Source organism: Ostrea edulis, chromosome 1 (genome assembly GCF_947568905.1).
Source record: "Ostrea edulis chromosome 1, xbOstEdul1.1, whole genome shotgun sequence".
NCBI lineage: Eukaryota > Metazoa > Mollusca > Bivalvia > Ostreida > Ostreidae > Ostrea > Ostrea edulis.
In genome coordinates this window covers 86,985,937-87,003,918 of record NC_079164.1, presented here as the reverse complement: position 1 = coordinate 87,003,918, position 17,982 = coordinate 86,985,937, and the positions used below count along the sequence as shown (strand labels likewise).

Genomic DNA, 17,982 nt, shown 5'->3' with positions numbered 1-17,982 from the left:
TCCTCGGATCCTCTGTATGGCTAAACTTGACGGGACCTTAGATCCATTGTAGGGTTCCGGCTTGACTGACAATCCAGCTTATTTCAATATTGGTAATTGGCATTTGGATGTATCTCAGACTTGAAGTCTCCAGACGATCACATGATTGATCTTGTTCCCGTACATTTTTATTTTCTTGATCAAGATCGATGAGCATATCTATGCATTTACATTTTTGTCTTATCTCTCTTCACCCCAAAAAGCGTACAGTTCAGAATATACATTGTATAACGAATTGAAAATTCATATCCTCATTTAAATTTTTTAAATTGGTACATGTATAAGGATTTTTTTGTCAATATCTAACGTATGACAACTTGTTCTTTTTTCGCTATTGTAACGCTCGTTACGCTGACATGGTCAGAATATATCATAGATTGTCTAACAGTTTTGTGTGTGTGGTACTATTATCTTCGCTAGTCAACGTTGACGATACACGGGAAAGTATTGTCACCCTTGGCTAGCGAAGATATGGTACTATATGCATTGTAATTTGGTGATTCATTCCAAAGCAAATAAACCCATGGAAATATAATTAAAATCTTTTTGGAAATATCAAAATAAAACAAAAGTTTTACTTTTACTATCAACATTTTTTCAATAAAAATTTCCCCGTGGGGTCCGGGTTAGAATGGTTCCTCAGTACCCCTTGCTTGTCAACAGGAAGAGGCGACTAAATGGGGCGGTCCTTCGGATGAGACCGTAAAACCGAGGTCCCGTGTCACAGAAAGTGTGGCACGACCCTGCTCAGGCTGTGAGCGCCGAGTATAGGCCTAAATTTTGCAGACCTTCACCAGCAATGGTGACGTCTCCATGTGAATGAAAAATTCTCGAGAGGGACGTTAACACAATATCCAATCAATCAATAAAAATTATAAACTCACTTAACATTACTTTTATATTTAAAGATCTGAATGAAAGACGCACAGAGAGACTCTTTAAAGGGACACTCGTATCCTCTGTAACATGTTCCTGATCCCCTAGAAGATTGATGATGTTTTCTACCATGGCAAATATTTAATACCGAATGATACAACAATGTTAAATTTATATATAACAAAGTAAAGATAAGGAACAGTGATCGATGTCGTAATTCCAATCCAAAAATAGAAGTAGGGCAAACACGGAAGCCCTTGACACATAGACGTGATGACTAGGGTGAGTAAGCATCCCCTGTTGATCAGTCACACCCGCCGTGAGCTTTGTATCTTGATTAAACCATAGTATATAAAGAACTACCCAACATTAATTGGTATGGAACACACCAGACAGCATTCGACTCAGTGATAGCTTGTACTTGGAGATAAGAGCAGAGTTGGCAAAAAAGTGGTCAATATGAGTATTGACTGGGCCGGTGGTCAATACTGGTTAAAACCGGTTAATACTGGTCGATTGAAGATTATTTGGTCATTATAGTCTGTATTATTTATTTTAAATGTTTAAGTGACCATTATGGTAAATAATTGAGCTATCAGTTTATAATGTGCTTATAAGTCATAATATTAAATAAACAATGTACAAATGACTCTGTTGAATTGGGGAAGATGTAAAAGTTTCTGTTCAAATTCCTTAGTTTAACAAGAGAACTACCTATATAAGTATTGTTTCATCAATCTTCATTTTAACTGTTGAATAAACATTTGAGGGAGTGTGTTGGTGATGTTTTCATAACAATAACAGGCACACTGGTCATCTCTGGTCCCAGCCTATGCGTATTAACACCTGTCAACTCTGTTTCCTGTGCTCAGGTAATGTCCAGCTACCTTTTATTCTTAATCTGTCTAGGTACATGTATTAAGAGGTCTGTTCCCAATCGTCAACCTATGCTATAGAACTGTGACCCTCTGGTAGGTACTGAAGATATTTCGGTCAGTTTCAGCAAACCAAATATATTAAACTTATGAAATTACATTTGATTATCTAATAAAAAATATCAATGAACAATTGATCCATATAATGAAAAGACTTCATTTATCTTTATCTTTGCAAGAAATGTACAAAAATAGGAAAATGGAGTTTTAATCACAATTGACCATTATTGACCACTTGAGGAGTATTGACCGGGATGGTTAAAACCACTGGTTAAAACCGGGGGCGGTTTTGACCGCCCAACCCTGATCACAGACTTTGCGAAATGCTGACTTTAAACGAGACTGTTGAAACCCCATCAACATCAACTTATTTGACAGTAGCCTGCCTCTATTTAAAATTGATCATACGCAGAACATGCTGAGGAATGTTGAACATGTTGGTAAAAATAATGAGCTTATTTTCAAATACAACCTGTGGTTAGGTCGAATGCTGTTTGACATTCCATACCCATTGTTAGGCCCTTCTTTACATACTTATTTGGACTACGGATTACTCCGTTGACCTGGTAAGGATAGAGGGCTCACGGTGGGTATGACTGATCAAAAGGGAATGCTTACTCCTCCAAGACACCTGATTCCTCCTCTGGTGTGTCCAGGGGTCCGTGTTTGTCCTACTCTTTTAAAAACTTGTATTCTTAATTGGATTAATGAGAGTGGTCGCTGTTCAGCTTAGGAATGCTCTTACCTGGTATATATTAAAAAGGAACTCGAGATATATCTTTGTTGACCATTGGTAATTTAGTATTTTCTCTTGACTCGATTTGTAGGATCCAATATGACATTTGTTGCTGTATTTTGCTGCAACATACTTGTCATCAGTTACATACTTGTCAACCTCATACTGGTACATCAGTTTTCAAAACATTATTTTCATTCTTGTGACTATTGTTTTCGTGTCTGTTTTCACTTGCATCATCTTCAGTGCTTGGTTTGTTGCCATGGTTTTCGTTTTTATGCTCTGTGGTTTAATTTCGTTTTTTTTTTTTTGTATGCTCGTTGACATCCTTTTTATCCTTCAGTTCTCTTGCAGTGTTGACTTCATTTTGTTTGCCTTTACTTTTTATGGTTGTGTGCGTCAGTGTCCAGTGCTGGCAAATTACAATGCATTTTTTTGGACAACTGCTGCAATAGCAAGATGTATTTTGCAATCTACAGACTGCCGTCATGTGTGCAAGCTCAGCGTGCCTCTTACAGATTGGAGGGGTGCGTGTTTAATTTTTTAAATTATTCGGACTCTTCACAGAAAGTTTTATTTACAAAGAAGTTGACTCTCTTGATGTCTGCATTGATCGCTCAGATCTACAAGTCATCTGCGACCTGAATATTTGCCTTCTGTGAGTTTACTCCAGAAATATTTTAAATCGAAAGAAACTTTATCGGAAGGGTTGTCTTTTAGAAGTCTCCTTTCCTGATTTACGTATTTGTCTGAATTTGTAGTTGTCTCGAAACCATGTCTTAAATATAACCTTGATTTGCAATTGAAGGAATGTTGTTGATATATGTTCTGTACACGCCAAAATGTTGACCAAAAAAATGGTATAGCTAGATTTTCAGACAAGAATTTCTCGTGAAGGTTTTGTAATGTAGTTCTTCTGTTTTTCACGGATCTTTGCCCTTGGTTGCCTCCGACTACTACAGCTTTTCTTTGAGAAAGCACTATGCATCTGTGGTTTTTATTGCTTTGGTCATCTTCTCAAATAACATTTGAAATCAAACTGTGGTTCACGTCTGCGGACTTTCCGAAGTGGGAAATATGTGTGTATTTCTCTTTCCTGCTCATTTCGAAAACAATAACATTGGACAGACGTATAACTGCTGTTTCACTTTCGACAAAATATTTCTTGACATGATTTCTCCAGGAAATATCTAGATTTTCTTCTGGGTGTCTGTGGGCCTGTATTGGTATTTGTGTTTACTCGTTTGACTTTTCTTTGGGGTGTTTTAAATTTTCTTCGTAGTTCGTAAGTACAATGTACATATTTCTCTAAACCAAAACAATATTTGCAATATTTCCTCAAAACTAACCAAGTTCAGCAACCTGTAATTGTCTCAAAAATTGAAGACAATCAAAAGCCTTGCCACATGCATATCTTCAATACCAATACAAACACTCTGTGAAATTAGAAGGTTCTCACTTGAAAACTGTGGGAGGAGTTTACTGGACAAATCATATACTCTCTATGTAATATTTCCTCAAAACGGACTAAGTTCAACAACCTGTAATTTTCTCAAAAATTGAAGAAAATAAAAATCCTTGCCACATGCACATATTCAATACCAATACAACCTCTCTGTAAAACAAAATGCCCCTCACTTTGAAATTGTGGGAGGAGTTAACCGGACAAATTAAGTGCCCTTCATATCACATCAATTTTCAAATAAAGGGACAAAACTCCTACAAGAGAGGTTGAAATGGATCAACATTGTAACATGATCTACAATGATCCACAAAGATCACATTGTAAGTTTCAGCTTGATTTGTGACAGAGAAATGAAATTAGAACAGAAAATCACGGACGGACAGACAGACGGAAGGACGACGGACGTACATGCATCGCTGTACCATAATAGTCCGGTCTAAAGACAGGCGTTCAAAAGGCATAAAGTTTAGGATAACAAAGATATATGCATTGAAAATCAATTCATCAACTTGATAATGATTTAATACGAGTTAACACCTAATTACGAGTCATAATAAACACAGCAAGTTACTTTCCATTTTCAATGCACGAATCTCGTAGAAGTTGGCTTGCACTATACAAAATAAAAAAAACACGCAGAGTATTAACACCAATATATAAAAAATATTATCAACCTATCTGTGAACTGAACATAGACAATTTGTCATATCCATTCATGTTCAATATTGTAAGTGAATTTGAATTTTTTGTAACATCATCTCTGTTTAACGTTGACTTTGATGCCGTATTTTGCTCTCATCACGACTTCCGGGTGTTCTTGGTAGATGTGACCTTCTACCAATTCCAGTTTGAATCTGAAAGCATATGTTTTAAAATAACTACATATATAAAAGGTTTTACTTTCACATCGAAAAAAAAAACCCTCGGTAAATTTTTTGTTTTTTATATTTTGTCTTCTTATTTCTTACCTCTTTACCAAAGACCCGATCATCACCTTTTCCTCATTCAGTGCAAAATTCTGACCGATGCAATTTCTGAAAAGATATTCGTTTACCTTTAAGAAATAAGAATAAAATGGAGAAACTGCGCACACTGAAACTACTGGGAACATTATTGTTGTGTTGAAATTGTATGTTGAGAAGTCTTTGTCCATGCTTACAAGCTTTCGATTCGTTGTTGCCGTTATTTTTATTACAATTTCCCTGAGAGAGTTTCTATGTGGCGTGGATACTTTCATTGTTGACAACGGTTTACGTCCCCTTAATGAGTGCTTAAGTTTGGTCATGTATGCAACAGAAATTTGTATCAATACCTGGAGCCTGCTGAGAAGGGAATATATTTGTATGGATCTCTTTCTTGTTTGGTCTCATCTTCAAATCTCGAAGGTCGAAATTCCTAAATCAAATATTGTACTTTGTATGAATAAAAGTCTATAAATTACAAACATAAATGAACTTTTCTCTAAGTTCTTACTTCAAATGAAACTCAAAGCTTCGTATTACATAGAACATTGTTGCAGAAATTCCAATACATTAGTCAGTCTGCTGCTCTTATTGAACACATGCGTACCCTGTGGTCGGGCCAAACGTCGGGGTGGTGGTTAATGGCGTGAATCAAAATATCTACTTGAAAATGCGCGGGGATTTCCACACCGTCTAGAACCACTGGCCGTGTCAGCCACCGACTTATGAAAGGCACGGGGCTATGCATCCTCATCACCTCCTTTAGAAACATCATCGTGTATTTCAGGCGACCTAGATCCTCCCTGAGAACAGCGAGAGAACGATATTGCACCACTGATCATATACAGGCTGCCATGTTCAAAAAGAGTATGACCACAATCCTCGACTTCAGAACAATTCACGTGAGTATATACCATATAGCTTAAAATTGGATTGTAGGCATTACATATCTAGTATCAAAAGTATCTACATGTATAAAAATTAGAAAAGAGAAGACTACGTTTCCTTAAACAACAAATAAAAGCAAAGTCAATTTCAATTTACCCCCTTTTCCGTGTCACTTACCACGTGATTTGTGGTCTACCATTCAGAACTGACGTCACTTCCTGATAAATCTTCTCTTGCTCCTCTGGATACTTAGCCAGACAGTAGATAGCCCAGCTGATGGCAGACGCAGTCGTATCGTGACCTGCAGGAAAACAAATCTATAGTTATGTTGAATTAGCGAGTTGTAGCTAGTAGTTTGCATCCGGTATTTACGGACATAGAATACCCAAAAAGAAATTTGGTATAGAATTTTGTAAAACTATTTGTAAATGTTTCTCAAATTGCTAAAACACATTTACCACACAGAGTTTTCCTAGAGAACCACCTTAGTTTATTTTTGCATTATTCACAGATCTTTACTAAAAAAAATTCAATGGAAAAAACATTACCCCAAAAACTTGAACTTATAAAACGTCTTTTTATTGGTGCATCTCATGTATTGATTACTGATTGACGTTGTTGTTTGATTAAATGATAGAAAATCCCACTTCAACACAGCAATGGCCTACTTCATTTGATGCGTCCAAAATCTTGGGTATCCTATGACATCCATTATAAAAGTCTGTTGGAGATTGATTGACAGTATCTTGTTAAACGTCCCTCTCGAGAATTTTTCGTTCATACATGTATGGAGACGTCACTATTACCGGTGAAGGGCTTCAAATTTAGGCCTATGCTCGGCGCTTACGGGCATTTAGCAGTGAGGATTCTTTAGTGTGCCACACCTACTGTGGCACAGGACATCCGTTTTTAAGGTCATCTCTGAGGACCCGTGACATCATGCACACCTGATGCCGAGCGTTTCACGATGGAACTGTCACAACCTGTTTTAACGACTTAGGTCTGTCACGGCTAGGATTCAAACCCCAGCCTTCCACATGCGGGACAAACACTCTACCTTTAGACCACCATGGCGGTTGGAGATGGATAAATTTATGCATATAGTAGTGTAATAGCGGTGTAATGGCAGTGTAATGGTGGGTTAGTGGTGCAATTGCAATATGGTAGTGTAAAAGCGATGCGGTGTTTTAGCTGTTTAATAGCAAAACAGTGTAATAGATGTGCAAGTCCGGTCTGGCTTTCTAAGGCGTAACTTTTATTTTATTTTACCCTCGAATAGGAATGTATCCACTTCTGCCCTAATGTCCTGGTCATTTAAGCCTTGCCCATTCTCGTCTTTGGCCGTAATCAGAATGTCCAAAAAGTCCAGCTTTCTCTTGTTCAGTTGGTTGGGATCTTTTTCCTAGTACAACAATTGTCTCAGAAAGTTGAAAATACAAATATTCTTGTAGAAAAGAAAATAACACAATTTAATTTATGTTCTACATACTAAAGAGTTCCTGCGAGAAGCGATGATGTCATCAGCGAATTCGTGGACTTGATCAATGAGACGTCTGTACTCTCTTCCAGAAGATGAAAGCCAAAATAAAAAATCCGGATAGAGCCACGGAGCTCTGAAAAATTTAAAGTAGATATTTCTATTTATGATAAATACTAGATCCTGCTATTTTATACTTATTTGGGAATACATTTTTTTCCTGAATTATTGTAGTCATTATAAACACTTACAGAGTCCTTTTTATGGAAAGATATCCTAGTCTTCTGACCGCTTGAACGTATGGATGACTGTCCCTGTTGAATATCTACTGGATGTTAACAGTTCTGTGTACATAGAAAATGTAAGTACCCTCTAACTCTGAATGAACTTCTTAATACGACGATTAAGACTAATATTTCCAAGAGTTTAGATTGTATTTATATAAGCTGGCTAAGATTGTAGAGTTAAGAGCGTTTTATATTGAAATGTATATATATTTCTGAAACCCATGTCAAATAACATGATCACTTGACAGATAATTCAGTAAATGAATTATACCCTTTCTCCTGCACCTGTCCGCTGTATGATAGAGAACATCTCAACATTGTATCCAAGGTTGCCAGAGAAACCTGACTATAGATTTCTATGCTCTCCCCAGAATCACAAGCTTTCTGTAATTTGTTCTAAAGAAGAGATTTTAAGATGAATTAAACATTTTCACAGATTTTAAAATTTCGAATTTATATTTTTGCAGTGCTTACAAGAAATATGTGGGAGACATCGTTGTAGATCTGGACATACGGTTTGAGTATGTCGAAATGGAAGGCAGGCGTCAGCAGACGACGGTTCCTCTCCCACTTCTTCCCGTCCGATACCAGAAGACCGTCACCTTGTTTATAAAGCAGACGGAGACCTTCAAACTATGTTCTTGTAGATCAGACCCAAAGCAACCAGAGCACTAACATAATATTTATAAAAACCTTTACCTACCCAACCAAGGAATAATCATCCTGTAAGCTCCTCCCATATTGTACTTCGTTTTCGGTTCGGAGGACTTGAGGAGCACTTTGGCGGTATCAGGGTGACAGGTGGCAAAGACAGGGTAGAAAAACATAACCCAGCCACTAAGAACTTTTGCTTTGGTCTCGTCAATTGTCTTAAAAACTAATTGGAAGTAGTCAGCCATATCATTTATCTGTCAAATATAACAAGCAAGTTTGAAATACTACAAGTATCACTGATTTTGACGTAGTGTTTGAAGCGTAAATGAACTAGTATACTATTCATAATCAGGTACTATAGTAATTGTATAAAATGAGCAAAACAATGCTATATACCAAATGAATATGTCCCCAAAATGGATGCCATGGTTCGAATGAGGTGGTCTGTGCCGTGACTCTGCTCCATTGTTTGTATCTGTAGATGTGCTGCACGAGGACTAAGCCGAGGTAGACCAATGCCGCACACAGCACGGTTTGTACAATCATTACTATGATCCCCCCTACAACAGTTTAATTGAACACGATGAACCTGTTACCAGTGAATTGTGGAACAGATAATTGTCGTCATTTTGTTACTCGCTCTACTGATCCGTTGACTTAATTTCTTGATGCTTTCACTGTTCGCATTGGATTTGCAGACTAACGTGCACTAAATTTGAATAGGAATCACTTGCTACTATTTATAGATTTGTTCGAGACAGTCGGGAAGATCCTTATACCTATAACGGGTTCTCTCTTCTGTTTTTCTTGGGGGGGGGGTGTAATTGTCAAATCTTGAGAATTTCTGTCCTTTACATTGACATGTTTCTGTGTAGTTTTATAAAAAAAAAAAATATTAAAAAAAAATAACTGATTACGTACTTTTCTGTTTGAGAAAGTTTCTATGCATTTCGGTAATTCTTATGAATAATATGGCAGTAAATACAATAATATGGATTCTATCAAATCTTGAGAATTTCTGTCCTTTACCCAGACATGTTTTTGTGTAGTTTTGTAAAAAATAAAATAACTGATTACGTACTTTTCTGTTTGAAATTTTTTTATGCATTTCGGTAATTCTTATGAATAATATGGCAGTAAATACAATAATATAGATCAAATGAACTATGATTGAAAAGAGCCAACAATATTGCTCAAGTTCCATACATTTGGACTGGAACTAATGACCTGCAATTAAAGAATCCATAATTACAACTGGTTTGATTTAGGATAGGCCTAGCTCAAACAGAAGCATGCGTTTTTGAAAGGGGTCCGAAATTGATAAAATTTCGTTGATAGCGTTTTACTTGTTGAAGACTGATTCAAACGAGAAATCCAACAAGTCAGTATTGAACTATAATACTGTAACATTTATACATATCATTATTCACAATTCCTTTTCTTAAATTGGTTCATATATGTAAATGCTTTATTTCCATTTCGAAAACGGCAATTGTTTATATTATACAGGTTTCTATGTTATAAATGATAAATTTGTGTTTCAATGTTAGGAAATATCTAATTCATATTTATCGATACCATAATAGAACGAAAATAGTCAAGCAGGTAGCTAAACTGTGGGCCACGTTATATTTTACTGTGCATCAGTACATGTAGTTATTTCAGTCTGCTCCGATCCATTTTCCGCTATATGTTTTAAATAACATCCACACCAAAAACCCACAGCGATCGTTCTATAAAGTGACCTAGAAATGAATAATTCGCATATTTATAAAAGCCAACATTCACGAACTTACCTAAGTGTATGGCTAGATGTATTGCCTGTTGTCTCAGTCCAGTAGTGAATACAATTCAGATCAATATGTACAATCTACGATCGGAAATGTTTCTTAATACTTTGACCTGTTATGCTATGTGAAGCCGTTATCGCCATAAACTACGTTTTTTAAAAAGCGACATGACCAGCAATTTTCGGTTTATTATCAAACTCCAGAAGACCACCTCACACTATATACTTTATCTTTCAGAACGATGTAAAAATTCGTACCTGTACAGAATAAAAGGTAACTGTAGAGGCCACTGATTAAAGATCGAGATATACCCGCCCATATACACTGTAGCCCGTGTTGCCGTTGTGCATGCGAGGGTCGCAGAGAGCGGACACATTTCCCGAGACTCCATAAATCACCTTTTTATTACATAATTTACTTATTAATTCTATATACATTCATTTTAAAGTGCACATTCGCCTACATTTTCGATAGCAGACAGTTTTTAGTTCACCTGATCTAAAAGCTTTTTCTCCAGAACCACTGGGCCAATTTCAACCAAACTTGGCACAAAGCATCTATAGGTGAAGGACTTTCAAGTTTGTTCAAAGAAAGGGTCACGTCCCTTCAAAGGGGAGATAATCACGAAAATACAAAAATTGGGTAGGGTCATTAAAAAATCTTTTCAAGAACCACTGGGCTAAAAAAGTTGAAATTTACATGAAAATTTCCTGACATAGTGAAGATTCAAGTTTGTTAAAATCATGGCCCCTGGGGGCAGGGTGGTGTTGCAATAGAGGATAAAATTTTACATGTGAAGATATAAGAGAATCTTTTCAAATTTTCTCAAGAACCAATGGACTAGAAAAGTTAAAAGAGGGTGTTGCACCGAAGCGTGGATTTACCCTAATCGGAGCTCGCTGCCAGCACTCGTGACGTAGAACTGACCTTCATCCATATTTATATTCTTATTGAGCATTTGCCATTTAAAGCTGACATGAATTAATAAATACGTACACCTTTCTCATCTTATCCGCCATATTTCTTTCAGGTAGCCTAATTTACTCTACCCGTATATACCCCAAATGTGATTGTCACACTTGAGTGATTTTTCTAGGTGGACTCGACCAGTGCACATCTCCGATAGTAATATATAGGGAATGAGAAACAAAATAACATTTTAAAACATTATGCTTTGCTCAAAATTACAAAATATTGATTGTATACTAATGCAACATTCTGGAAGTTTAGATAAGTTAGACAAAAAATGCCAAAAAAAAAAAAGAAAAAAAAAAAAAAAAGCTTTTCTTGCATGCTTGTAAGTGCATGCAAGTATTTGCATTTTCTAATAAAATAAATGCGGATAAATCATTTGTCAATTACATACTGATAGAATGGAATAGGCAAAGAGCATAAAATATATTATTTATATCAATTCTTGCAAAATAAAGGTGCATGCCATATGCATAATATGCAATGCACAAGATATAATCGCCAAAAAAAAGTATCAAATACGGGCGTCTATTCAACAGGTATCGGAGATGTGCACTTACCGAAAATATTAGATTCTCTTTATTCTGATAAATCCACGAAATAAAATGATAAACTCCATTTGTATCCCGTTAGAACTTTACAACACGTTCTCATTCCATTATACAGACTGCGACACACTTCACCCGTGCCAAACAGGGTGTCTTCAATCAGGGGAGATGTCAGAGTCGAAAATTTTTCCTGTATTGAATGCTTGTCTGGTCGAGGTTTTGCAGTTTATAGAAATGGGGAATCTAATATCTGGTTGGATATATTGCGTGCACAATTCAAAATTTCTCGATGATCATATACAAACTTGGATATGCAAATAAGGGAATAATGATCGAAAATATACATCTGTGTGCAAATGCGTGTATTACATTTGCAATCCATAATAAACAGCTCATTACACAAAGACACATATGAAAGGATATTTATAAACGAAAATATAGTTTTCTTGTCTCTTTTGGAACCACATAATTATTTACGGTCTCTGTATGTCTATATTCATTGAGAGAGAGAGAGAGAGAGAGAGAGAGAGAGAGAGAGAGAGAGAGAGAGAGAGAGAGAGACCGTACTACTTCGATTTATAATATATCATTTCATAGAAGGAAAGAAAATTGATCACTTATATAAATGTAAGCTTTCAAGCATTAAAAATTTCCAGCTATTTAAAAATTTGTGATTGACAATATATTGGAAACTTACAGGAGTTGATGCTTATAATTGAATTCATTACAAATTTTAAAAAAAATATTAGTTTGAACTGTGCATGTAGAAAATACTGACTTTGTATGTTAGAATAACGGGGGAAAAGTAAATTGTCAAAAAAAGTGGGGAAAGCAGACCAGCCTTCCTGCCCACCCCAACCCCCTGTTTTCGTGCCTGAAACAACATATCAATTCGTGTTGAAAGAAAGGTGCATATCTACATTTCATTAAATTCCAAAGGAGCTCGAATTTATGTGTTCCCCTATTAATTATTTTGTATGCAAGATTCGTTCCCAAATTTAGAATCATGCTTTCAGTCAAAGCAGAAATGAACTTATGTTGAAGTATATCTAGTTTGAATGCAAATGTTGCTTTCTAGACGTTCCGTCCCATAATCAATCCGTCCCTTAGTCGATTCGTCCCATTACCGATCCGTCCCTAGACTATCCGTCCCCTAGTCGATCCGGCCCAGAAAAAATCATATTTTTTCAAGTGGTATTTACAATACTGAATTGATTTAATTCATCTGTGTATTTCATCTTCATGCATGGTGTGTGTGCCGCTGATATCTTGTCATCAGGTAGTCATCCTTTAATATGCTCTATGGTATTTATGGCTTTTTTGCAGACTAATTAACCTTGATCACACGTAATGTATATTAATCTTCTTGAGACTGTTTATCATAACGAATATCTCTTCTTTTAAAAGGAAGAAAGACATACTTTGCCAAAGCATTTAAGGTATTTGTTCCTCTATATTGAAATAAGCTTTCAGTATTTCCCAAAAAGAAGAGATGTTTTGATATTTGACAGCTTTTTCTAAGATCATTATACACATCACAATATTCGATAAAGTGGGCTTCATTTTCAATACAAAGAATACCTTTTGTTTTTAGAGAAAGTTTACATACTCTCATTTCTTGGAATATTTCTATACCTGCCACATTCTATTTCCAAATCATGAGCAATTTTTTGAACTTCTGGAGTTTTAAAAAAAACAAAAAAACTTCTAATAGTTACATGTAGGTTACTGTAAGCTCGTAATGATGAAAGGTTGCACAACAATGCAGTTATAAAAACTGTTTTCACTAAGGTGTTTTCACAATGATCAGTGGACATGGGACACACATTTACATTTATTGCTATACATAGTTGAATAACGACATTTTCATAACCATCTCACTTCAAACAACAATTATAAATCCTAGCAAAATGGGCCGAATCGACCATGGGACGGACCGTCTAGGGACGGATCGACTAGGGACGGACCGACTGGGGGACGGAACGACCTGTTACCCAAATGTTGGGTTCCTTCTTTTAATTTCATCAGACTCATTAGAAACCCCTCTCCCAAACTATGCAGCTTTGTTTTTATTGATATCTAAATCGGTATAAATGAATCCGGATATAAATTATATAATGTTTTTTCGTGATCATATAGATATTGATACTGATAATGAAAAAAGAAAATGTTTATACTCTTGCCTTCTGCATATCCTACTAATGCATTACAGTATATTGACATTGTATCATATCAAATAAAAGCTCAACACGAATTTTACTGATTTATGCATACTAACATCTTATCGAATACATTTGAATTTGAAAGTTCTACGTACAGCGGTATGACCATTGCGCCAGACCTACGAAATGAAAATATTTATGAATAAATTACACTCAAGCCTCAAAGTAATCATTATGGCATGTTACAGAAACGTTAAAACACACAAATATGCTATAGTCCTGCAATGCATGCATACGATTTTTCTGAATACATGTATTTATGTATTCATGAATGAAGTTCCTACGCTTGAAAATATCTTGGTCTTTATGCATTTTGTTTTGTGATTTTGGTTTACCATTCCTTACACTGTGTAAATGAAGGAAAACTTGGTAAAGGGTGCAATTCTACATGCACCATATAATTAGTATACATGCATGTGTAGCAAAACAAAATGTACATGTAATAACCAGACATGTATCTTCATTTTTCATGGGGGGGGGGGGGGGGGGGGGGGGGGGTACAACAGGGGAAAAATGGAAAATTGGATTCTTCAAAATTTCTTGCCATTCAAAATAATAATTAAAAAAGATGAACGAAAAGAGCAATAAAATAAAACAAAACACCCAAACAAACCAAGATGTTTTGTCCGATGTTCAAAGTCCTAATGTGGGGTGAAGGGTTAAAGAGTCTTTTACTTTGACTACCTCAATAATTTCCCCCTACACTTCATTTTCTTCAGTCGTTGGGGGTCGGATGGGGTGGTTAGAGTCCTCTACTACTATGAGTGCCTCAAATCTTCATTTTCTTAATTGGTGGTGGTGTGTGTCTTCTACTATTATATCAGAACTTTCAAGCTGGGGTAAGTGGGGGAGGGGTTGTCACTCAATGTATCTTTTATTTGCATTACGAACTAACAAAAAATGGATATTGTTATTAAAGGTGGGTGACAGACACTCTTGTCCTCTCCCCTTGATGTTTGATAACGACGCATAATATGATAAACTCGATGATTACATTTTGCATTAGTACAATTTGCGTCGAGTTCGACGCAGAATGTAATAACGCAAAATGGCATAGATATATAAGATCTATTGAGCGCTAAGTTAGCATAAAATGAAGTAATTGAAAATAACATTATTTAAAAATATGTTTCATTTTTAATTAATCAAATAAATCTGTATTATCAATTAATGAGAGCAATATTGAGTTACTAGTACTGTTCTCTTTTTATTGAATTAACGATATCATTTGTCTTAATAAGAGCACGATTATTACAAGATCATCGGTTCTCTCTCTCTCGTCGTTATCTCTCTCTCTCTCTCTCTCTCTCTCTCTCTCTCTCTCTCTCTCTCTCTCTCTCTCATCCCACACACTCGTACAGTGTTGTATATGCAAATTTATGTACCTAAATGATTTCCTGATTTATAAATCTGCAATACTCTGACCAGTAAATCATATGGTATAAGGATCCATGCACAATACAGGGTAAATATTATACTCTGATACTTCCCCTGATTGAAGATAGCTGATCGGCACGGGCTAAGTGTGTCGCAGTCTGTACAATGGACAATGTTGTTTACTGTTGGAATGCAAATGGAGTTTATCGTTTTGTTTCATGGATTATGCAAATAAAGGGAGTTTTACTACTACTTAGAGTATTTTCGACAAGTGTACACGTACATCTGCGGTCCTTTACAGATATTATGAGTAGGCCCAGGTAAATAGTCGTCCGCATTCGATGCGTTTTCATGGCGAGCATACATGCCATTTTTATAAGTACAGTAGTATTTATGTCTTTGCCTTTTACTTGAAGTAATTGTGAATGGTATAGATTGTATACTCTTTGCTTATTCCATTTTATCAATAGATAAAAGATGAAATATTTCTCCGCATTTTTGCATAGTTTTGACATATTTACTGCAAATGTACGCACGTTCACGTAAAGTAAAGGCATTCTATATATATTTATCCAAATATATATATTTAGAATGATTTACTACTGTACGATATGTTTATTATAATTTTGAGCACTGCGTGGTGTTCCAAAACGTGATTTCATTTCTTCTTGATGTCCTATAAATTAGTATCGGAGATGTACGTGTTACCTGTCGAAGCTACCCGCACAGGTAAATCGAAGACACTGATGTGAAGTGAAGCTTAGCAAAGCTCGTCCCCTTATATACCATGCGAACCCCGATGCATATAACAATAGAAATTCCAACTAATATGGCGGATTAGCAGAGAAATATGGCGGACATATAGAATTATACTATATTTATTAATTCATGTCAGCTTTAAATACCTGTAGGATTCCCCAGTACTAAGGGCAAGCCTAATACATTTTATGTGTCAATACATTATACATGTAGTCTAAACATAGTATAAACCTAAGTTTTGAAATCGTGAAAATTAAATTGTGATTTTTTTCTTCTTCTGAGTATCCGAAACAATGTATACGGTGACATGTTACGAATGTATCAAATATGTGATATTCTATACTTCTACAGTCTAAAAGATCTTATACTCGTATGTATTATTTTCTACAAGCAACAGTTGACAACTGTACATGACTCTGACCACAAACAAAATATAGGAAGTTTAATACGCATTAATAAAGTTCAATAAAATTATATGTACATACACCTGAAAACATTAATTCACCATAGCATTATGCTACTGGAATACATAACATCTTATCCACTCAAACTGCTTAACGGTTATTTACCTTATTTGGTCTTAAAGTTTTTCTTTCAGAGCTTTGCAAAGATCACAACGGCTTTTCGTGAAAGACACCATATTATGCCTTTGTCAAATATTGATTTTCTTTTGATGTTCAGGAATTGTATCTGGTTATTTTCAACAGTCTTGTTACATGTATCACATATGCGATGATAAGAGCTCCCACCTTGTTATCGCATGGGCGGTATTAACATCAGAATTACACAATAGAAACAAAACATATCTTTCAAATTTTGATAAGTGCATCAGAAAATTAACTTACAAAAAATATGTAATTTGTGATTAATATTGCAGGGATAATCAGTTTTCGTGAAGTTACATTTGTTGTTTCATGGGTAAAGCATGCGCTGATTGATTTCTGGGGCGTTGAAGCAGTCGGAAAGTGTTATGATCGTTCTCACAGATATACACATACCTGTCACAGTCAGTAATGTTAGATAGTACTCTCTCTCTCTCTCTCTCTCTCTCAAATTGTAGAAAGTTTGCTATTGCAAGGCATTGATCCTTTTCCTACTTTAATATTTGTTTTATATATGTTTCTTTTAGAAAGATGACCGACTTGCTAGAAGATGACCGACTTGTCACATATTACAAAAGCTTCTCATTTTACCTTTATTGAACCATACATTCAATATAAGGGTAGATTACCATATACCGCCGTCGGAAGATGCGTGTGCATATATATACGCTTTACCTCCAAAACAGCAAAAGTAACTTCTCGAAAACTGATTATCCCTGTCAGTATCAATCACATATTGGTGGTTTCATAAATAATTATTCAGGAATTTATTTCTATTTGTACAAATATTAAAAGAAATTCATTCCAACTCACTCGTTCTCATGAATACATGTTTAAAAATATTGTCCAATCAAAGTATAATCGTTATAGTAACGAAACTCTTTTGTTTTTAAAGGTAGCATTAATATCACAACAATTGTATACCGAAATTGGGCTGAAAGCGTCTTTTTGATTGGACAAATTCGCTCAGGGTATACTATGAGCGCCCAATCAAATTGTCTAATTAATTATTCGTGATATAAATATATGTAACTATAAATACTATAAATGTATACGGTATAAATAACTGTATACATGTACATTAATAACCAATTACAGATTAAATGGAAGTTTAAAAAGATATGTTTTAAGTTTGTTTTTAAAAACAGCTAATGAATCCTCGACACAAATATCCAACGGGGAAGGGGGGGGGGGCAGTTCCATAGAGTTGATGAAGAAACATCAAACTGTCATTCGCCAAACTGTTTAGTACGAGCGCGTGGTTTTAGAAGGTATAACTAATCCACAGAACGAAGTGTTCGCTGTGGATGGTAGACTTGAACTAGTTCCTGGATGTATGCTGGAGCTTATCTATGTAGAGCGTTGAATGTATACAACAGGGTTTTATATTTCG

The 17,982-nt window shown here is 35.6% G+C and overlaps 1 protein-coding gene across 1 annotated transcript; it reads right to left on the bottom strand.

Moving 5' to 3' along the window:
* Positions 1-4,555: 4,555 nt before the first annotated feature.
* LOC125676600 (cytochrome P450 4A2-like) lies at positions 4,556-10,249 on the bottom strand. Its single transcript, XM_048914443.2, has 13 exons — positions 10,116-10,249; positions 8,716-8,879; positions 8,369-8,573; positions 8,140-8,267; positions 7,937-8,061; positions 7,630-7,692; positions 7,391-7,514; positions 7,171-7,303; positions 6,079-6,202; positions 5,621-5,816; positions 5,364-5,446; positions 5,020-5,085; positions 4,556-4,905 (listed from the first exon to the last, which is right to left on the bottom strand). Exons 2-13 carry the CDS (start codon positions 8,863-8,865, stop codon positions 4,806-4,808), a joined length of 1,497 nt encoding a protein of 498 aa, XP_048770400.2. The 5' UTR covers positions 8,866-8,879; positions 10,116-10,249; the 3' UTR covers positions 4,556-4,805.
* Positions 10,250-17,982: the final 7,733 nt, after the last annotated feature.